The 21,845-nt window shown below is 34.1% G+C and overlaps 6 protein-coding genes across 6 annotated transcripts; 4 read left to right on the top strand and 2 right to left on the bottom strand.

Annotated features, from left to right (window-relative positions):
* LOC109350839 (cysteine-rich and transmembrane domain-containing protein A-like) lies at positions 671–1,652 on the top strand. The gene is made up of 3 exons (XM_019592147.1): positions 671–825; positions 920–1,145; positions 1,447–1,652. Exons 1-3 carry the CDS (start codon positions 777–779, stop codon positions 1,490–1,492), a joined length of 321 nt encoding a protein of 106 aa, XP_019447692.1. The 5' UTR covers positions 671–776; the 3' UTR covers positions 1,493–1,652.
* On the top strand, positions 3,367–8,065 carry LOC109348523 (DNA polymerase kappa). The gene is made up of 14 exons (XM_019588969.1): positions 3,367–3,495; positions 3,666–3,838; positions 3,909–4,082; positions 4,222–4,345; positions 4,431–4,531; positions 4,616–4,702; positions 5,046–5,141; positions 5,216–5,336; positions 5,933–6,061; positions 6,323–6,414; positions 6,642–6,753; positions 6,916–7,196; positions 7,339–7,664; positions 7,797–8,065. The coding sequence occupies exons 1-14, from the start codon at positions 3,414–3,416 to the stop codon at positions 7,906–7,908; spliced, it is 2,010 nt and encodes a 669-aa protein (XP_019444514.1). The 5' UTR covers positions 3,367–3,413; the 3' UTR covers positions 7,909–8,065.
* Positions 9,052–11,757, top strand: LOC109348521 (mitotic checkpoint protein BUB3.2-like). Its single transcript, XM_019588966.1, has 8 exons — positions 9,052–9,337; positions 9,422–9,504; positions 9,593–9,859; positions 10,107–10,182; positions 10,328–10,408; positions 11,086–11,164; positions 11,256–11,356; positions 11,422–11,757. Exons 1-8 carry the CDS (start codon positions 9,090–9,092, stop codon positions 11,507–11,509), a joined length of 1,023 nt encoding a protein of 340 aa, XP_019444511.1. The 5' UTR covers positions 9,052–9,089; the 3' UTR covers positions 11,510–11,757.
* Positions 12,660–14,268, bottom strand: LOC109348522. Its single transcript, XM_019588967.1, has 2 exons — positions 13,902–14,268; positions 12,660–13,048 (listed from the first exon to the last, which is right to left on the bottom strand). Exons 1-2 carry the CDS (start codon positions 14,226–14,228, stop codon positions 12,929–12,931), a joined length of 447 nt encoding a protein of 148 aa, XP_019444512.1. The 5' UTR covers positions 14,229–14,268; the 3' UTR covers positions 12,660–12,928.
* LOC109348520 (RNA pseudouridine synthase 4, mitochondrial-like) lies at positions 14,697–17,715 on the top strand. Its single transcript, XM_019588965.1, has 8 exons — positions 14,697–15,096; positions 15,219–15,266; positions 15,418–15,498; positions 15,610–15,723; positions 15,808–15,906; positions 16,402–16,513; positions 16,979–17,025; positions 17,143–17,715. The coding sequence occupies exons 1-8, from the start codon at positions 14,725–14,727 to the stop codon at positions 17,506–17,508; spliced, it is 1,239 nt and encodes a 412-aa protein (XP_019444510.1). The 5' UTR covers positions 14,697–14,724; the 3' UTR covers positions 17,509–17,715.
* LOC109350365 (flocculation protein FLO11-like) lies at positions 19,452–21,505 on the bottom strand. Its single transcript, XM_019591609.1, has 5 exons — positions 21,403–21,505; positions 20,476–20,836; positions 20,321–20,372; positions 19,744–20,224; positions 19,452–19,649 (listed from the first exon to the last, which is right to left on the bottom strand). The coding sequence occupies exons 1-5, from the start codon at positions 21,503–21,505 to the stop codon at positions 19,624–19,626; spliced, it is 1,023 nt and encodes a 340-aa protein (XP_019447154.1). The 3' UTR covers positions 19,452–19,623.

Genomic DNA, 21,845 nt, shown 5'->3' with positions numbered 1-21,845 from the left:
TAATTATTTGCAGGTAATGATATATCTTCATACTAAATCTCTAGCACAAAAAATTGATATACGTTACTTATAAACTACTCATTACTAAACAAAGTAGCACTTTATTACATATATCACTCACTTTATTATTATTACTCATTTTATTGATATCACTCATTACTATGCAATTTAGTATGAGTATATATCATTTTTCATTATTTACATAATATTTTTTACAAGGAGTAACCTTATTTTAAATGTGACACTGATAAATTAATACACTCTTCTTTTAGACTCAAATTAATAATCATTATAACGTGTAATTTCTAATTTATTATTTTAACTTTCGCTTTGGTTAACTTTTTTTAACTATTTTTTCTATATATATATATATATATATATATATATAAATAAAAGAAGAAATAGTTTTTTCCTAATTATATATCTCCTTGTGATAGTATTAATGTTTGTTTTTACAATCTTGATAATAAGTAGAAAATTATATAATTATTATAGAAATATAAATGGAAAATTAGAAAAATATTTCGATCATTTATTATAAATCACCATATTAATTACATTTATGGTCTGAAAGTGAAAAGCATTGTAGCCAATATAGTGTTTATATTTATTAATAATTAATATTATTGAGTTAACAGTTGAGAAGGGAAATGATAGGTGACGTGTGATGAGGTGAGTTGGTGTTGTTGTTAGTTATAACAATAAGATGAGAAGATATTATTCAATTCAATGTTCATATCTTCTTCCAATCAAAGAAACAATTGCAATTGCAGATCATGAGTTATAACCACCAACAGCCTCCCGTTGGGGTTCCACCACCGCAAGGTCCTTCCCTTCTCTATATATTTATTGTCTTTTTCCATTGTTTTCTTACGGATCTTTGATTTCATTGTGATTTTAATATTAATTAATTAATTAGGTTATCCGGCTGAGGGATACGGAAAGGATGCATACCCTCCTCCTGGATATCCACCTCAGGGATACCCTCCTCCTGGGTACCAGCAGCAAGGGTACCCACAACATGGGTACCCTCCGCCGCCGTACCCAGCACAAGGGTACCCTCCACCCTATGCCCCTCAATATGCACACCCACCACCACCTCATAATAACAATAATAATTCATCATCAGGTTGCTTAGAGGGCTGGTAACTACTCTTCTCTCTCTCTCATTTTCAGATCTGATGTCTCCCATTTTAATGAATGTATTGTCTTCAACTTAACTAAATCTATTACCCTTGTTCAAACACTCATTAGCTTACATCCAGATGCAAAATATATGCATGCATGCATGTAAACGGCGTTTCATTGTGGTTATTATTATAAATATATGACCTAAAATAACTGTATTCTTTTGTTTTAAGTCTCTTTTTTTAGGTGAGCATTAGCATCTTAGCTTTATATTTATATATTTGATTTTCTTGAATTTGTAAATTGATGATGATGCAGTTTGGCTGCTCTCTGTTGCTGCTGCCTATTGGATGCGTGCTTCTGAGTACACATTATTATAGCTTTGCTCAATTTGGTTTTAAGTGTGTTTTAAGATTGAGTACAATGCAAATTGTTTCCATTTCCTTTTCTTCTTATTCTCGTCCCTTGTTGTTGATTCTTAATTTCATAAATAATTATAATATCAACTCTTTAATTGCGTTCAATGGTTAATGTCAAGCTCACTCATTCACTGACTTTTGTATGAATTTGTTAACAAGTTGATTAGAACTTGCTGTTTTTTTATTATAGTTCTCCTCGTTTGCCATAATACTAAGTTGTGTAAGCATAAACAATTAATAGCTAAAAATTAAGTGGTTGTGAGTTGTCTAGTTTTATTATAGGTCTCGAGTTCATGTTTATTGGAATAAAATCTTTGATTGATAGAGACAATTTTGCCACTCATAGTGGTTCACTTTGGCCGATCAGCAAAATTGTATCTCATTGATGTATCTTGTTTCTTATCACTTTCTTAAATTGTTTTTCACAATCATAATGAGTCGCTATATTATGGTTGTAGGAGTCTTTCTAATTACTTTAAGGATAGTAATTTCAAATGTGTTTTTTTTTAGCAATTTTTTAATTGGGTTAACTTTTGAACATAAATTTAAATTCAATTAAATACAATGCATATCATTTTTAGATAATGTAATTTTACATATGAAAATTATATATATATATTTAATGTTAATTATGTACAAATATGTATATCATGAAAAATTGGATGATAAATAATACTTTAAACAAAGAAGTGCTATTATTTTGTATACAATTAATAGGCAAATAGAAATATAATGAAAGAGTGAACATGAGACTGGTAGGTCGAGTTATATTTGTCTCATATCTAATTCTAAATATTCGTTGAGTCTAATTTTTGAACATAAACTTAAACATGATGAAAGTCAACCTTATTCAAACTTGATCATAATTATGTCAAATTAATTGAGTAAGTATGGTCGGGCCTTACTCATCCAAATTATGGTTAATAATTTTTTGTGTCCTATTTTATTTTTCTTTAGGAGGAATTAAATAATGGTGTTCGTTCGAACTTGAAAACACACAATTACAATGAATGAGATGTCTTAAAAAAAGAGTTCGTTGAATATAGAGACTTCAACTTCCGACCACGGACTATACCTCGTCATCGGTCATTGTTTATTAATTCTTCTCATTAGCTCAGATGCGATGATAAAATTAGGACTTGGATGATTTTGTGATGCTCGCCTTCATGTTAAGGTCCATAATGCAAAATTGATCTATGGCTACATTAGCTGTTACCTAATCATCAGATTATAAAAGAAAATTACATTGTAGTCTTACTTCAATATGTATTTATACATAGAACTACGATTTTAAAAGCATCTACAAGCACGGTACCAATCCAAAATTTAGTATTTGTTTTTAAAAAAGTCACTTCTTTGAAAATGGCCCAAACTTTATTGACTTAAAAGATGAATGTGAGAGAAACAACAATCTTAGTTAAATAGTTACATTAGATAAGATTCATTACATGGAATGAATGATATAGTAATACTTTAATATATATCATGCTTATTATTTGTATATCCTTCTTAATAATTTTACATATGTTTTTTCTCAATCTTCTTATGCCTCTAGATATTATACTAGTCTTATTAGGATTTTTAACAACATCCTTCACATATGATTAAATACTTAAGACATTATTAATTGTATGTTGTCTAGAATGTCTATTCACCCAACACATTCTTATTTTTGTTAGATTGAAATTATTTTCTTGTTGATATTTTACAACTCAATAAAATGCACTAAGTAAGGGTAAGATGGGGTTTTATGATAATTATGAAGTAATAGTTTTATGATTATTAAAATAGAAAACAAAGGGCAACATAATTATGTTGTTGTTAGGATAAAAGGTGGAGGCCCAAAGTTGTATTATTGGAATCGGAATGGAGGGAAGAAGCAACAGTAGCGATGATGGTGTTCGTCCTTGGCATTCCTACCACACTGTTTACACTACCTCCAAACCAGGTATTCTATTTCATTTCTCTTTTAATTCACAATTCAATTTCCCATTATAATAACTTTCAATCTTCATGCCCCCTTGCCTAACTTTATGCCATATTTCATTTGTATTTGGTTTATGTTGTAATGTTTTTCATATTGTTAAGTGAATTATAATTGAATCATTATTATTAAAGGAATGGAAGGGGTTGACAAGGAAAAGGTACAAAGGATAGTGTATGAAATGAGCAAAGGATCCAAATATTTTCAGAATGAGGAACGCAAAGAGGCCTTTATTACTCACAAAATTCACAAATTTAGAACTCACTATGCAAAGCTTACACAACCAGACTTATCTCATTATCGCAAGGTATTTTCATTTATCAATTAGGTCACCATTACCTACAACCGCAATGTTAATTTAATGTTTCCAATTTCAGGTGTCTGATAGAAGAATTCTTGAGCTAGAAGCTACACGTGATCTTTCCAGGATTTGGTTACATGTAGACATGGATGCTTTCTATGCGGCTGTCGAGACTTTAAGTAACCCTACTCTAAAGGGCAAGCCAATGGCTGTTGGGAGCATGTCTATGATATGCACTGCCAATTATGAGGTTTATTATGTCAATACTTATCAGTTTTTCAGTGTTCTACTATCTCAATTCATCTCACCGATCTTTGAAAAAATTATTCTGCATAAACTCTAATTTTTCATGGAATTCCTGTTCCTATCCTGATTTGGTCTTTATATAGGCCCGCAAATTTGGGGTTCGTGCTGCCATGCCTGGGTTCATTGCACAAAGACTGTGTCCAGAATTAATCTTTGTCCCCACAGATTTCAAGAAGTATACTCATTGCAGTGATATGACTAGAAAAGGTATTCTTCGTTGTAGTGATTGATTTTTTTAGTTCATATTTTTATTTTAATTACTGATGGTTTTATATGCATGTATTATTGTTAGTTTTTCAGAGGTATGATCCCAATTTCATGGCCTCTAGCCTTGATGAAGCGTACCTTGATATAACTGAAGTTTGCAAAGAAAGGAACATCAAAAGTGAAGAAGTAAGTTGGTACATTGGATTATATTAGCAATGAAGTCCTTTAAATGTACTAAAACTCTTCTTTCTGTAAATTTGATATTTCCAGGTTGCAGAAGAACTCAGAGCCAGTGTTTATGAAGAGACTGGTCTCACATGTAGTGCTGGAGTAGCACCAAACCGCTTACTTGCTAAGGTTCTTCGTGCTATTTGCCAATCCACAATATCTTTTCCATATTCATGTTACCCATTTGTTGAAGCAAAAGCTTTAAAGCACCTTGTGATTCTTTTCACCGTTAAGTATGCTAGCCCTTGTGCCTTCCAGGGGCTATTTTGCCTGTATAGTGCCACTCACTAACAGTTACCTGACTTTTCATTGTTTCATTTTTTATATTGTGAATTAGAGGTGTCAATAATACTTCTTCCTAGCTCTTGTTTTATAGAAACAAGGGCATAGTAGAGACTAGAGATGAAGTGATGAGTAAATTTCATGCAAAGTTTGCATAATATTGACATTTTATATTTTTACTCTTGTGTAGGTTTGCTCAGATATAAACAAGCCAAATGGGCAGTATGTTTTGCCCAATGATCGCATAGCTGTTATGACATTCACATCCTCCCTTCCTATCAGAAAGGTATTCTGAGCTTAATGTTTACTGATATCATCTATTATTTTGGTTTTCTAATTCCAAATTAATGGGTTTGACAGATTGGAGGCATTGGTAAGGTCACTGAACATATTTTGAAGGACGTTTTTGGAATTAACACTTGTAAGCAGATGCTGGAGAAGGGTAGTTACCTCTGTGCTCTTTTCTCCCAGTCAACAGCAGGTACATCTCTCTGAGGGTCACTGTTTTCTTGATCAACATGCACAACTAATACTATAGTACACAAGTTATATTTAAACCCCTTGAGATTTCCTACATTTAATGTTTAGGTGCCTGCATTTACATGTTTATGTGCTTCTGTTTTCTTGACTAACATGCAAAGTCAGCACACAAGTTATATTTACAACCATAAGAAATTACCTACTTTTACAAGGCAGTTGGACCAGAGTTAATAGAAGGATTCTTTTCTATTATTGTTATAATTATTCGTACTTCCATTTTAAATTTCTCTCTTCTAATCTTATGATTTATAGAGGATGAGCCTCGGCACAACAGTAAGGTTGCCTCTTAGTTACCAGAGGAGGCCACATGTTCAAATCCAGGAAACAATATTTTCCGCTTTCGAGGTTAAGGATGCGTACGTCTTCCCTCCCCAGACTCCACTAGGTTGGAGCCTGGTACATTGGGCCACCCTTCAATCTTCTGCTCTCTATTTTAATTTTTCTAACTGTAATTCATGTATTCCACTGGTATGTTTCATTCCAAGTTGAATATGTGAATCCTTTAGTAACATGTTTCTTTTTGTCAATTTGCTGCAGATTTTTTTCTCGCTGTAGGTTTAGGTATTGGGAGGACAGATTCTCCCCAAGTAAGATGTCGGAAAAGTATTAGTAATGAAAGAACATTTTCTACCACTGAGGATGGAGCGCTGTTGTACAAAAGATTGGGTATCTGCCTTGTCTATGTTATCTTTGGGGAACTTTCTTGGTTTTCAACTTTTCAACGTTGTCATCTGTAATTCTAGTTAATTGATTGAAACTTGGAGAACCTCTTGAGTTGAAACTCAAACATTTGGGATTCAGATGGGTTGGGTTGCATAATAAATTCATTACACATTTACGGCTTTCCAAAACAGCTTCGGCATTAAATTAGACTGTAATTATGTTTAACTCATCACAATTAGTCATGTAAAGCTTTTATGTCTGCAGCGGAGCTTGCTGAAATGCTGTCCATGGACATGCAAAAAGAGGGTCTATGTGGCCGAACATTGACTCTGAAACTGAAAACAGCTTCCTTTGAGGTATTACTAATGTCTTGATTCTGTTTTGTCTCGCATATGTTCCCAGCACTGATTCAAGCACAATTCTTTAGCTTGTTTTTTCTCCTCTATGGATAAAGCTCTATTGGGAAAATGTCACTTGTTGAAGAGCAATGTTCTTATTCTCAAGGATATTGCGATTTGTTGAATTTTCCAGATTTTAGTTTTAAGCACCTTATAGCAACTGCTAATAAATGTGCAATTTACAGGTTAGGACTAGAGCTGTGACTTTACAAAGCTACATCAGCTCAAGTGAGGATATCTTGAAGCATGCTTCAAAGCTGCTAAAAGCTGAACTTCCTATTTCAGTAAGATTGATAGGTGTGTTTCTGTGTTTATACAATTCTTATGAATCTTAAAATGGGGACCAAGTCCAAGGTAAGACAGTATTTACTAACAAATGTAGACTACCCAAATAAAAAACGTTTACATTGGTACTTTATATGTTTCAGATTGTAACAATGATTTTGCTTCTCTTCTCAGGCCTTAGAGTATCACAGTTTAATGGAGAGAAGTCTGGTGCTACATTGGATCCAACACAGAAGACCATTACCAACTTCATTAACTCAGGCGACACTAAAGGAAATTATAATTCTTTTGCAGACGTTACAGATCATGATTTTATCAGTGATACAGAAACTGATCTTTCCATTGACAGTCGGCAGAAATTTCAACATGATTGGACATATCCTTTTGATGATAACCATTCATTAGATGTTGATCAGCGAAGTTGCAGTGTGCGGAAAAATGATGGTGAAGAGGAGGTATATCTGTTTCTCCCCCTTAATTATTTTAAATAGCTACTGACTTGCTCATATACATCAATTTTAGAAATAGATTCATTGATTTAGTGGATGCCCATCATTTTCTGTGACTACTATTTATGCTGTCTGCTAAATTTAGCAGGTGCAAACGTTTGGAAAAGATGCTTCAATTAGTTACTGCAGCGGAGGTACAGAAGTGCTGGGATCAACTTTTTCTTCTTCCAGTGGACAGTTTGAGGATATTAATGTAAATGATGGGTCTAATCTCTTGGAGGATGAGCGACTTAATTCTTCTTTTCAAGAAAAGACAATGTTGTGGTTGAATGACTACAAATGTTCACTCTGTGGAATAGAAATGCCGCCAAGCTTTGTTGAGGAAAGATTAGAGCACTCTGATTATCATCTTGCTGAGAAGCTTCAAAAAGAAGAATCTAGGACTCACCAAAGAACATCTGTTCTGAGTCAAAGGTAAAATATTCATTTTATACACATGGCATATGTTTGTTGTAACAAAGTAGTAGATATGAATTGTAGAATGTACGTGTATAGAGTTTTGCTTGCTGAGGTTTTATTAATGTGACTAATTTATGTTCCTATCAGTAGGGATCTGAAGAATCGAATCGCTACTAACCAAAGCAAATCCAAGAAGCAAAAGTTGATGCAGAAAGAAGGCAGATATATGGCCCTTGATTATTTTTTTGTTAAAAAGTAATCAAAGCTTTCAAGCTATAATAATGTTTCTCCAGTCAAAAAAAATTCTGTATACAGTTCTATACAGCATAACTCGACATCTAGAAATTACTTATAATAGGTATGCAATTCTTCCCAGTAACATATGTAAATTTTATTCATAATTTGTAGTTTGGTACTAAACTACTAGTGTGTGAATATAACACTTCAATTCCTGTGGCATATTTTAGAGTAAATGTTGTTACCTTTCACAATAAGCTAATACATTGTCTCCAAGTTGAATGGACTAGTTACTAAAATTGGTTTTCATAAAAATGATAAGTGGTTCCAAACGCATTCTTCTGGCTTTTCATCAATCTTCAATCTTTATAGGTTAGTGATGAACCTCAGTCTTTTCAATCTTCTTAAGTGGAAGCGGTTGTTCGAAGAATCACGCATATACTAAGGCAATATTTTTAGTTGGGTTGAAAAGTGAAGGAATGAAAAAGAGGGGAAAGAAAAAATTGTGAACATTGCTTTTATATTTTCTCTCCAATATTAGGAGGAAAATTAGATCGTGACAATGATGCTTTTATATTATCAATGACTTTACAAAATGGTGAATTATATATTAATTATGTATAAATTTTTATACTGATATTATAATCTACAATTAAAAAGTTTGTATTCTGTGTAACTACACATATAAATGTCAATAATTTAGTAAAATTCTAAAAAACAAACTAATAATCAATGTTAATAATTATATTTTTTTTTCACCAATTTCTTGCCGTTGTCTGTGATACCAGTAAAAAATTATCACGTTTTCTATTTTAACTGATCGTTTGTAAAGGAAAGTTAGTAACTTAGTGTAAATAATGTTCGTTAGAGCTTCATTACTTGAAGTATGAAAATTATTATATGAATGATATGTTCCCTTACATTCTTTACCCAATAGAAGTATGAAGTGAGTGATGTGATTAATATTTGTATCAAAAGCTTAATAAGAAGGATCCTATTCCATAGAATGAGGATAATGAAATAATGAAATTGCAAAGCTGGAAGCACTCTTTGCTTCATTAAAGACATCATCCACTATGATTGGATATTTGGGCCGAAGATGAAATGGGCCTGGCATATATTAAAGACATGAATCCCAGTTCCCTCTCTTTCTATTTGTATTTTGTATTTTGTATTTTAATTTGAAAATTGAAAACCCTAAGAATGTCGAGTGTGGGTGTTGGAGTGGGGAGAGAGTTGTCGAATCCTCCATTGGATGGAATATCTAACCTTCGATTCTCAAATCACAGTGATCTCCTTCTTGTATCCTCATGGGATAAGAGTGTTCGATTATATGACGCAACTGCTAATATCCTCAGATCTCAATTCCTTCACTCTGGTCCAGTCCTTGATTGTTGCTTCCATGATGATTCTTCTGGTTTCAGTGCCTCCTCTGATAACACTGTTAGGCGGTTAGTCTCTCTTTATACTCTTTCTATTCCTATTTCTATATACATTCATTCATTCATCTAATTCCTACATTCATACACACACAGACTCGTTTTCAGCTCTAACAAGGAGGATATTTTGGGAACCCATGATGCTCCTGTTCGTTGCCTCGACTACTCCTATGCTGCAGGTTTTTACTTTTACCTCACCCCTTCGCCCTTTACATTATCACTAACATTTTCATTCTCTTACTTTTCCCACTCACACATACTGTATAGGCCAATTGGTCACTGGAAGTTGGGACAAAACCATTAAATGTTGGGACCCTAGAGGTGCAAGTGGCCAACACCACACTCTTGTTGGCACATATCCACAACCTGAGCGTGTTTACTCTCTATCGCTTGTTGGCCATCGCCTCGTTGTAGCAACCGCTGGAAGGCATGTTAATGTTTATGATTTGAGGAACATGTCTCAACCTGAGCAACGAAGAGAATCATCATTGAAATATCAAACCAGATGTGTGCGTTGTTACCCAAATGGAACTGGTACACTTCACCCTTTCTTCATTTTACAATCATTTCAAACACTTACACTTCAATTTTCATTCTAAACATTAGCAATTTTGATCTTCCACTAGTATGCATTTGCTTAGGCCGTGCTTTAAATCTTCTTTATGAGCATCACAAATTTATCCACAGGCATAAATGTTCAAGAGCAAATTCTTTTGTGCTGGTTTTCTCAGCCTATATATTTGATATACTCTTTGCTACTTACATAAGTATTCTTTTGCAGGATATGCACTTAGTTCTGTCGAAGGGCGGGTTGCCATGGAGTTCTTTGACCTTTCTGAGCCTAGCCAAGCAAAAAAGTATTTATTATTATCTTTCTATTCATGCCATATCTATAACTTTGAAATTTACTGTTCTGGATATCTTGCTGTCATCTTTATATACGAAATAGAAATAGCATGCGTTAAATCTTCTTGCCTAAATGGCTTCCAAAACTATGTGCAGATATGCTTTCAAGTGTCACAGAAAATCTGAAGCTGGAAGGGACATTGTGTATCCTGTAAATGCTATGGCATTCCACCCCATGTAAGTAATTTTTGGAGTTCTTCATGTACTGAAATTTATAATCTCAATAATTTAGAAGGCATGCTAAAGAGGGTTAAAACAGACTGTAAGTTAAGGTATACTGTGAAATCAACCTCTTGATTTTGTCCGAAAAATGATTACCGGCCGAGAGTTGCTACAGTGGATTGGTCAGGGAAGGGCAAATCTCTTAGCATTGTATCAAGAGTAAATTATATTCCTTTTTTTAGAACACGTCCTTTTTGTTCATTTTACTATATTAGTCATGGGCATAGCCATGAAATTTAAGAAATTAAGTGCTTGCAAGTATGCTCTGAAAGATAGGTTGCATAAGAACTGAATGGGGATCAGATCATGATCAGTTGTGAAACTCAATCCCAAAAATCAATGTGGGAAACTGAGTCGGAGATATTATGTTTGTTCTTGGCTTGTGGTGAGTTTGTGATTACTATATTAAGCAATACGTAATTGAACAAAATTAGCTAAGTTGAAAATGCTTGCTTAATTATTTCTCTATGCTTTGCCATGTCAGTGATATTGTATCATTCACCCAAGATGTAATTGGTGATACAACCTTAAATGGAATTTGAAATTGCACGTGTAGAACATGCTTGGATTACCAACTGTTACATTGATGGACTAGTGATTAACAAAATGCTTTATAAAAAATCTTCATGCAGATATGGTACATTTGCCACTGGAGGTTGTGACGGTTATGTTAATGTTTGGGACGGAAGTAACAAGAAGAGACTGTATCAGGTTTTTCCCCTTTCCCCTTGACTAAACTTGACGAACCTGATTACAGTTATGATACTGCATTAAATTACTAAATTGCTGTTTCTTCTTCCAGTACTCAAAATATCCAAGTAGCATTGCTGCACTTTCATTTAGCAGAGATGGACGCCTCCTTGCTGTTGCATCAAGTTACACATTTGAAGATGGACCAAAACCGTAAATTCTCTCTCTCTATCTCCTCATTCACTGAATGAGTTTTAACATATCAATTTCTTTTGCAGGCATGAACAAGATGCTATCTATGTTCGTAGTGTAAACGAGATAGAGGTCAAGCCAAAACCCAAAGTCTATGCCAATCCTCCAGCGTGATTCACTGATTCCTGATGGTAGTTTTGAAAAATAGAACTTATTTTCTGTCATTTCTACTGTGTACTTTGTTCACTTCTTTCTTGTGTACACTGAAACTACATGTAAACTAATTTTGTGAAGCATTAGCTAATTTCCAAACTCTAGATACAATCTGGGTGAGATTTCAGCATTCTATTTTGTTTGTCCAGTATCCAGTTTCCCTAGAATGTTATGATTGTAATGTTGTACAGTAAATTGAAATTGTTAAACTCGGGATGACTACTATTGTTATGCTTTTCACAAACTGTCATTTCTTTTGGATGTTGAATGCACAATATAAATATGTTCACATGGGATCACGATGGTGGGCTCAAATTGTCCATACAATATGCTAATTTTATCCACTACAAAAAAGTGAGTTGGGTGTGTTTGCAAGTTACAATATCAATGTTTCTTGTTCAACATTACCATTATTATTCCATTCGACTCTTGCTGTTCAAGTACTACCATGACAAGTTGTAGATAAGAGTTCTCAAATTGCAATTTATCACCCGATATGTTCATCTAGAAAACAATATATCACCTAAGATCCACATAAACGAGCTAAAAGGTGCACGTTAAAAGGGTTAATGATAATCCGGCACCTATGGACCATATTTGCCTCTTTCTCAGGTGGGTTATTGATCTAATTTATCTAATAAAACCGCAAAAAGGTATTGAACTTCTCGTCCTATCGCCACTGTGAAGTTTGTGAATCTAGATTGCATGTTTTGTGGTACTGTGTCCGTGCAAAGGAGGTGTGACCCCAAATTGATATAATGGAAGTCATTGATGCTAAAGGTTGTTTGTCCGATTGATTTTTTTGGGTTTGCATTCCAAATACTCAGCTGAATTTATGGATAGGTTTATAAATTTGGGGTGCCATCTTTGGGCTGCAAAACAATTATTAGAGTTCAAAAATACCCCTTTTCATTCAAGTAATGTTGTGGTGTAGTCGAATTCAATATATTTGCAGGAAATAAAAACATAGTTTTTTAAAATAAAAGGCCTTGAATGTCTCCACCAGTGCCATAATATAAAATCATGTCATGAAATGCCAAAACTATATCATATCTTTCTCATGAGAACTACTGATTGCTAAATTCCAATGCTATGAAACCATTCCCATGCAGACAACAGAATAATAATAATTATATAAAACATAACACCACGATAATATTCAAGATGTCAAATAAAAAATTTAGAAGTCAGTAAAAAACGCTTGTTGCAGAGCCATACATCATTCAAAACGAAATTGTTCAATGTACACCAAGTACTAAAAAACTAAGGCTACTATGTTGCAGGACATAATATTCTCAAATATACTTGATTCATAGACCAAAACATGACCTGCATAAAACAAAATTTCATAGATCGTTTGCAGAATTCAAAAACTTGCAGTCACTTAAGGAAGTGGGGGCTAATCAATCCAGCTATCTCAAGCATGCCAACTTGATCTCTTCCAGCAAATACCTTCTTCAGCTTCTCATCACAAATTATAACCTTCTTGTTTTCAGGGTCCTATCACAATTACAAGTAACAACTTAGTCAAATCTAATCCAAGAAGGTTTAATATGTTACTGAATCTATTTGTAATTGCACCACTGAATTAGAAAATATCACAGAACATCCAAGTTTATGGATGACATGGAATCATTAAATACTTCACACTGAACACTTGTACAAGCAAGAGTTCCTCAAAATATTTATCACTAACATATTAAGCACCAGGAAATTAATGGCTTATGTCTCCAAAATTGACCATAGAATTCCTCTAAATCATTCATTATAATATCAACTTGACACAATTGCACATTCATCACATTCAGAAAAGTCATCATAGAGATAAAGCAGAATGAGTGTAAAAAAGTTGTCGGCGAAAGAGTTTAGAAAAGGTCAGGCACAACTAATTCCCACATTCATGTAGTTTTGTAAAAAAAATGAATGGTATTGTAAGATAGTGTCACCTAGCTTCTTTAGAAGCTAGGTAGAAGCAAACAACAGATTCAATCCCAAATGAGTCTCAAGTCTCAAGAGTCACTCTGTCCCAGAACATGCCTAAAAACGTTAGAAAAAACAAAGAAATAAACGATGTGATAATTGGTTGAGAATGTGTATGTATGAATTGGTTTGGTTAAGCAGATATAAGAGGCGAGGTGGTTGAGGCCTAAAAGGTTTGAACTTTACAATGGCCCATGACTGAAATTCTATTATTGTGGGATTCTTCAGCCTTTTCCTTAAGATAAAGATTTAATTTTTTTTGTTGGTGTCGGAACCTACAACAAAAGACCTTATCCACAAAGTTTTAGAAAAAGAAACCCTAAAACATGGGAAGGCAGACCGAAAAGAGAGGAAAAAAAGATTAAAGTGAGACCTGAAGATTGTTTTGCTTAATGTAAGCCCAAATGTGTTTGAGTGCTTGAGTTCTTGAAATCTCTGGAAGTCCGATAAGTTCCTGCATCTCAGGTGAGACTCTGCGTGGCTTCATGATGCCACGTGTCTTACCTGGTGGTGGTGGTGGAGGAGGAGGAGGAGACACTGTAGCTAATGTCTTCACTTTTCGCATCACGGGTAACTTAACAGAAGAAGGAGGAGGAGCATGTGGCCTGAGAGTGATGAGAGAGGGTGAGTGTGTTTCTGTGACGTGGAAGGTTGGAATGGAGAATAACCCCAATGAGGAGGACATTGAAGCAGCAACCATTTTCTGAGAGAGAGAGAGAGAGAGAATGAAGATGAAACCCCAATACACTAATAACTATATGTTATCTCTCCGCCTCCTCAAATCCCCCCACTCTCCCAATTTACCAAAACACCCTTTATGAATCCTGATTTCCATATCATTTTAAATGTTAAAAATATTACACGTGAGGCCTTATAATTTTGAAAGTTAGCTGACTTCAAATATTTATCAGACCTTATTTTAGTACATGTGATGATTGATCCATATGATGTTGAGCAATGATTTGTGTTATTAGGCATCTTTAACTTCAAGATTGATGGAGGGCGGATATAAATACTCGGTTTGTAATCAATATTTGAAGGTATTATGCGTCCAAGTCCAACAACAAACAACTTTAGCCTTTATGCATCAAACAACAAAAATGATAGTTTGGGCCTGTGTTTAGTGTAATAAATTGGGCCGGACAATGTGGTTAAGTAGCAGATATTTGTTGTTGTTGTTCTTTGTTTGTTTGTTGATGGCTTCTTCTAAATGGCTTACTCTTCCTCCCTTCATCCCAACCCTTGTGAATGTGAAGAATGGGAATCAAATCTCATCTCCTTCAACGATCACTGCACTGAAATGGGTTACTCGGTGCTGCCCTCAAATACCAAAAACACTTGTTCACAAGCTCTTTCGTTTGAGGCAGGTTCGGACACAACCTCCCAATCATACTTCCTTCAAAAGGCTCTCACCTAAGGACACTTTAAACTCTGGAGATCTTATCTTTCTTCCTCAATCTGTTAAGCAAACTCCTCCTCCTACACACAAACACAAACACCTCTCTCATTCCCATCCTCCTCTTACAGATAAACAAATCAACTTTATTCGTACTCTTCTCATCTATAAGGTTTCTCCATTTTTTATTATTATTTCATTTCACTCTTCATTTTATTTATTTATTTATTTATGAGATATTAGCATTGCTATGATATAAATATATATAATTTTAATACTTATTATCAAAACTAGGATCCTGCTCTTCTTGTCCTCAACAAACCCCCAGGATTACCTGTCCAGGTTTCTATCTATCTCCCTTCATTTTCATTTTTTGTTGTTACCGTAGCTTGCAACAATTATAAATGGCACGAAATAATAATTCATTTTCTTTTGCAGTTATACTCACCCACTCTTACTCTAACTGTCTCTCTCTCTCTGTGTGTTTAAATAGGGTGGCATTAATATCAAGCACAGTTTAGATGTATTAGCTGCTGCATCTTTAAATTATGATTACTCGGAACCCCCTCGTTTGGTGAGCTACCTACTTCATTATTCACCTTTCTCAATTACTATATTTTCTGCTTTCTCACAATTACACTATCAACTAACTACCTCATTCAATGTATGTATGTATGTATATCAGGTGCATAGACTAGATAGAGATTGTTCCGGCATTCTGGTGATGGCAAGAACACACACTAGTGCTACAATTCTCCATTCCATCTTCCGTGACAAAACTTCCACCGCTTCACACAATGTCAGTCACTCATCATTCTCCTTTTTCATCATGTAACCTTCTCAGCATTATGCTCACCACTTGGTGCTGTTTCATCTTAAATAGATTGCCACAGATAAGACAATCCTACAAAGAAGGTACTGGGCAATGGTCATTGGATGCCCAAGACGTCCGAAGGGGTTGGTTACCGCTTCACTTGGTAAGGTTGTATCCATATTCACACTACTTAAGTTACATCCCCATTTGTTCCTTGTTAAACCATCTAACATCTGAAACATCAATTGTTCATGCTGTCAGAAATCTTAATTTACCAGATCCTCCATTAGAAGAAAATTGTTCGAACAATTATTTTTCTTGGATAGTAGGAACTGTGTTGTATAAAGAATTACCCATCTGATCTTCTGATAGCTCCCTTTTTAGTTTTTAGTCATTGTGTTTCCTCTAATGTTTTAGATGCCTTGTCAACCAATGAAACAACTTCAAAACAAATTAGTTTGCATATGATGTGGCCTCATACACATGGGCTAAAGACCAACTCCCTGGTACCACATGAATGTCTAGGTCTTACGGGTACTCTATGAAATAGCCCATAACCTGAATTAGCTTCCTATATTAAATTAGCAGATCAATGATTTGATTAACTATAGAAAGCTCCTCATTAGTAGCTACAAAGTTTTTTAACCCTCTATTTGGTTTCAGGTGGTGGTCGACAATGGGAAATCTGACCGAATAACTGTTGTTGACAAGTCTACATCAGTGTCATCTCAGCATGCAGTTACAGAGTACAAAGTGATTGGATCATCATCAAATGGTTTGTAATGAGTAATGACTAATGAAGCTTACTTTAAGATCAAAGTTACCTTCTTTATAGGTTGGCATGAGTGATCATACTAGTAAGTGCTAGGTTAACTTGTTTTCTAACACAACAATCACGGAGTCAGAAAATCTCATTATTGGTATAAGTAATAATTAATGCCACTACTTATGGAATTATTGCAATGTAAAAAATGCTTGCTTCTTTGTTGTAAGTGTGGTACCTTCCAAAGTAGGTGGTAGTTTTATTACTCTCTTCCAAAATGCATGCATCGTTCTACCACTTTGACAATGTCCTCTGATGATTTTTGGGACATCAGGCCTGTTTGTCAAGACTTGAGCCTAAAATATATAGAAAGCTCTTGATGAATTTCCCGCCTCTTTATCAACTTGAACTTTCTTGCAAAAATTATCTTCTCTTCTTTGTTGAGAACCCCTACTTATGGTATTGCTAATAATGCAGGTTACACATGGTTGGAGCTGTCCCCTTTAACTGGTAGAAAACACCAGGTATAAAAAAACGAAGAATCATAACTGGTGATCTTGGTTTTGCTACCTGAAATGTTTTATCATGAATTCATAAGATATGATTCACCATAATTTGTGTTGTAATTGTGTGTACTGTAGCTGCGTGTCCACTGTGCTGAGGTGCTAGGTACACCAATAGTTGGGGACTACAAGTATGGATGGCAAGCTCACAAGAAATGGGGACTTTTTGAGGATGAGGAGGACTCGAGTGAGGAGCTTCTCAAGGAAGAAACTGAAACACTCCTACCATTTGGCCTTAATATGAAGAAAGGGAGCATATGTGAGAAGCGTCCTCGTTTACACCTTCATTGCAAGCAAATAGTGTTGCCCAATATATGTGAATCACTGCAGAATGTTGAATCAGGTTCCAGCAGAAGCTGTGATCTTTTAGGAGTGGAAAGCCTCGAGTTGGTGGCGGCTTTGCCTCCATACATGCAAAGAAGTTGGGAATTTACCAATTCTTGAGGAGTTATGGTTACAGCCTTTTCTGATTCCATCAAGTTAATTTATGCTGCCTATTCACACAACACAAGTCACCAATTTACATCATGGTGTTAGTAATATAGGTTGCCACTTTGGTTCCTTCAGAACTCAGTCGGCATTATTACTTGAATAACTCATTTGACATTACATTCTTCACCATCCATTAAGCACACACTGCAAACAATTTTTGATTCCGAATCTATGTTGTGCTTAGCTGGTGAAGCTATATCGCCATTTAATTATCGTCATGGATTTAAAAGGGAATGAATTTTGGTAAATGATAATGAATAGAGCCAATTCATTCATGCATAATAAAATTAAAGTACTTGCAACTGGTTCCTATAAAATTAAAGTACTTGCAACTGTAGAATGTTAATATTTTGTGGTGGGTGGGAATTGAACATCCAACCTCCTTATCACTCTATTTTCTAAGTCTTCCATCCTTACTATTTGATCATTTTATGACTCCTTAGTCCATTCAATGTACAAATATTATGTTTTCCTCAATTCACAGTTAAGCTGCTATTTAAGGTACATCAATTTCTTTACAATGCATTTTTTTCTCTAAAATACAAGGTTTTTAATCCAATATCAAGTGTTTTTGCAATATTATTTTTTTGGGTAATATAAAAAAGGTGTATTCCAATCAAAAGTGAGAGAGTAATTCCTTTTTCTTCATTCCATTGTATGTATACAAAGTGCTAATTCATGTTATAGAGATGAATGTAGTTTTAAAGTAATAATATGAAATTGCATGTATACAAAGTGTTAACGAAATGAAATGCGAGGTCTCCACTCTGGAATCGAGCTTTCTCTACCCATTCCATGTCTAACATTCTTCATTCCATTGATTTCGTCGGCTCTCTTGTTTGTTAATCAAGCCTTTTGCTGTTGCTGTGGGTCAGGTCTTGGAAGGTTACATCTCTGCAACCCGCACTATTCATGCTTCTTCCTCTCTGGCAGCTTCAACACTACTCCATTATTTGAGTGGCTTTTCAAGAAATATTCCATCTTATTATTCTCCATTGACATTTAGAATAGATATCATTGAAGCTATGGTGGTTGCAACTTGCAAGAGAAAGTTATTATACAAGGATGAATGAAAAGTTGAAAGCATTTTAAGTTAATTAGAGGAGAAAAATAGGAGAAGGAAAATGAGTGAAAAGAAGTTTCATGTGAAAGATTTTTCTTTCCTTTGGCTGATGAAAAAAATGAAGTGGATCCACCAAATTTCTTTTTTCTTTCATTAAAGAGAATGTGAGAAAGAAGAATGAGGGAGTAAAATCATTTTTTTCTTTTTTTTAATCATTTAATTAAACAATACAAAATTTCATTTTACTCTCGAATTCGTTTCTCACAAATTTCTCTCTCTCCTTATAACCGTTATATAACTCGTTTCTTGTAAAATAAGAATTGCCTCAATTAATAGAAAAGCAAATGTTACACAATAATATACAAAATACAAAATGTAATAATATTTTTATCCTTTTACATAAAAACATATTTTTTTCTATTGAAAACATGAGAAAACAATCACTTATTTAAAAAGATCTTGTTCTTTCTTATAACCGGTTACAATAGGCCATTGGGCTAGTTCTTTTTCCCACACATTTTGATTTGGAAGTTTTTAGTATGATGTGTTATTTTGAGTTAATATTATATTAAGTTAGTAATTAATTTAATACTATAATATCTATATATTAATCAATGATAATTGTATAAATTTTTTATTTAAACTCAGTTACCTTCTTTTATATTATTTCATGACTCTAGAAATTGCCACAGACAAGAGCATCTTGCTTCCATTATACTGTATTTAGTCTTTTGCTAAAGCATAATAATATTCTTGTATGTATTAATTGATGGAAACAGTTATAGATATGAATATCTAAACATTACCAGTGAGAATGCAGATAGAGTGACATTACAAGCAACTTATTTTTTATTGAAGGACATGACTCATGTAAACATATAGTACTTACAAGTAAGTACCAAGGAAATAAAGACTAACAACAAGAATAGAGTAAAGTTATACATTCAAAAATTCAGTGCTGTTGCCTCGTTGCTTGCTTGAGAATGTAGAAGATCAATATGATGCTAGTATGGTGCTGGAGGGTACGTTCCTGGATAAGGATTGTGATTAGAAATTAAATAAAGGAGAAAAGCAAACAAGTAAGAAAATAATAATAATAATTATTATTACTACGTACTACGTACCAGGTGGGTATGGAGGTCGGGGATAAGGTGAAGAGGCAGCAGCGTATGATGATGATGGTGGTGGATAGGGAGCTGAGTGTGAGTGTGAAGTAGGATAGGGAGCTGAGTGTGAGTATGAAGTAGCAGGATAGGAAGGTGAGTGTGAGTGTGTATGTGTGTGTGTATGTGTTGTAGGATAGGGAGATGAGGTATATGAATGTGATTGTGGGTATGGTGATGGAGTGGGATCGGGATATGAACGTGAAGTAGGATAGGGAGATGGGTAAGTATGTGCAGCAGCAGGTGGTGGAGATGGGTAACTATGTGCAGCAGCAGGTGGTGGAGATGGGTAACTATGTGCAGCAGCAGGTGGTGGAGATGGGTAACTATGTGCAGCAGCAGGTGGTGGAGATGGGTAACTATGTGCAGCAGCAGATGGTGGAGGTGGGTAGGAAGTAGCATATAAAGGACTTGCTAGTGGAACACCAATTGATTCTGATTTCTGCATATATCCAAGGAATACCAACTCTTTAATTCCAATTATTATTTACTAATCATCATCATAAATTCATAATGAAAACAGTACGTAGTAGGTTACCCTCTGATTTGCATTAGCATAATGCATAATGAGTTTAACTTCACCAGCAGATCTGCCAGAGAAGAAATGAATGTATGTATTACAACAAATGTGGTTTGAATGCAAAAGGATGAAATAGTAGATGTCCATACGAATATCAAGAAATTGAATGAGACCTGCCACTACTAGTATGAAGGGGCCAACCAGAATCATCAAAACCTTCAGAGATAACCTTGTGCAATTGGATCTTTCCGGAGCCGATCAAATCATCATGTGAGAGAGTGTTGGCGGTCCAAACAAGCACAGTAAGCTCTCGAAGCCCTTCAATCAGAGAGAACACGAACTTCTCTTGAAACACCGGATTCGTACCCCCATCTTCGCAGGTTTTGGAACGGAACTTGGTGGAAGCATATTCCAGACAAATGTATGGATCTTGCCTTGAAATCCAGTTATTGTCTTTCAAGTTTGAGCAACCAATCACTGTTACCTCTAGACTTTGCCCTTGAATCCCAGCCATGCTTGAAGAAGAACTAATAGCTAATAATGATGTCCCGTTTTTATATCATTTCATTCATACTTATACTAGTTGTTCTTCACGCGGATAACAAGAATATTCAACTTTTATTTCTTACACGCTAAGCAACTTAATATTATATAAAAATATTAATACAAATTAATTAAAATAAACTAACTTAATACATAATGGACATTAAATTAAAAATTAATGTAGAAATATGAACTAAGAAATTGAGTAGTTGAAAAATAAAGTGTAGATATTTATATTAATTTTTTTAAAACATCAAAATATTTGAAATAAAATTGAAAAATTATAAAGATATAGAATTTAGGAGTAATACATGACGGACACTCAATTTTGTAATTTAATTCCTAAAACACTAAATTAACTAACAAAATATTATTTTGAATATTAAATTAATCTCTAAATCATTTAATTTGTTATTACCTTATTCCTTTCCTTGATTTATTTTTATGGTGTAATCAAATTCATTATCCAGAATAGAATCGCATTAACTTAGTTTTTCAAATAGATTTTTCACACTATTAGTCCATCCAATATTTAGAATTCATTAGCAGGAACTTACCATGGAAGACGAACACGAAAGTTGAACTCAGGGCAGGTAGTGTGATGAACTCACTAATCGAGGATATGATTATTGAAGGTAACACTAAAAACGAGTTGAACATAGTCGAATCATAACTTAGCTTATTTTGATAAAGATTTGTTCAGCTCGAAACTCGACTTAAGTTTGATATGAGATATTTTATTAACTCGAGCTCGGTTCGGTTAAAGTTTACGAACTGTTTGATTCACCTCGAATTGAATCATTTGAATAACTTAAATAATTAATTCATTTATAAAAATATTATACAAAGTTATACATATAAATATAATAACAATAAACATGAAAATAATGTACACAGTATAAACATAAAATATTAGTTTATATATATTATATTTAAATATATATATATATATATATAAATATAATATAATATATAAACATTTATAATATAATATATAAAT

Source organism: Lupinus angustifolius, chromosome LG06 (genome assembly GCF_001865875.1).
Source record: "Lupinus angustifolius cultivar Tanjil chromosome LG06, LupAngTanjil_v1.0, whole genome shotgun sequence".
Classification (NCBI taxonomy): Eukaryota; Viridiplantae; Streptophyta; class Magnoliopsida; order Fabales; family Fabaceae; genus Lupinus; species Lupinus angustifolius.
This window is presented reverse-complemented; position numbering and strand designations above follow the sequence as displayed.

Coding starts and splice junctions, on each gene's coding strand:
- LOC109350839 (XM_019592147.1), top strand. CDS start 777: ATGAGTTATAACCACCAACAGCCTCCCGTTGGGGTTCCACCACCGCAA. Junction 826..919: donor TGGGGTTCCACCACCGCAAG/GTCCTTCCCTTC, acceptor TTAATTAATTAG/GTTATCCGGCTGAGGGATAC. Junction 1,146..1,446: donor TCAGGTTGCTTAGAGGGCTG/GTAACTACTCTT, acceptor ATGATGATGCAG/TTTGGCTGCTCTCTGTTGCT.
- LOC109348523 (XM_019588969.1), top strand. CDS start 3,414: ATGGAGGGAAGAAGCAACAGTAGCGATGATGGTGTTCGTCCTTGGCAT. Junction 4,083..4,221: donor TATGCACTGCCAATTATGAG/GTTTATTATGTC, acceptor GTCTTTATATAG/GCCCGCAAATTTGGGGTTCG. Junction 6,754..6,915: donor TATTTCAGTAAGATTGATAG/GTGTGTTTCTGT, acceptor TTCTCTTCTCAG/GCCTTAGAGTATCACAGTTT.
- LOC109348521 (XM_019588966.1), top strand. CDS start 9,090: ATGTCGAGTGTGGGTGTTGGAGTGGGGAGAGAGTTGTCGAATCCTCCA. Junction 9,338..9,421: donor TCTGATAACACTGTTAGGCG/GTTAGTCTCTCT, acceptor ATACACACACAG/ACTCGTTTTCAGCTCTAACA. Junction 9,860..10,106: donor TTGTTACCCAAATGGAACTG/GTACACTTCACC, acceptor ATTCTTTTGCAG/GATATGCACTTAGTTCTGTC.
- LOC109348522 (XM_019588967.1), bottom strand. CDS start 14,228: ATGGTTGCTGCTTCAATGTCCTCCTCATTGGGGTTATTCTCCATTCCA. Junction 13,049..13,901: donor TTAAGCAAAACAATCTTCAG/GTCTCACTTTAA, acceptor TAATTGTGATAG/GACCCTGAAAACAAGAAGGT.
- LOC109348520 (XM_019588965.1), top strand. CDS start 14,725: ATGGCTTCTTCTAAATGGCTTACTCTTCCTCCCTTCATCCCAACCCTT. Junction 15,097..15,218: donor GTACTCTTCTCATCTATAAG/GTTTCTCCATTT, acceptor TATCAAAACTAG/GATCCTGCTCTTCTTGTCCT. Junction 15,499..15,609: donor ACTCGGAACCCCCTCGTTTG/GTGAGCTACCTA, acceptor TATGTATATCAG/GTGCATAGACTAGATAGAGA.
- LOC109350365 (XM_019591609.1), bottom strand. CDS start 21,505: ATGTTCAACTCGTTTTTAGTGTTACCTTCAATAATCATATCCTCGATT. Junction 20,225..20,320: donor ATGCTAATGCAAATCAGAGG/GTAACCTACTAC, acceptor GGATATATGCAG/AAATCAGAATCAATTGGTGT. Junction 19,650..19,743: donor CCGACCTCCATACCCACCTG/GTACGTAGTACG, acceptor ATCCTTATCCAG/GAACGTACCCTCCAGCACCA.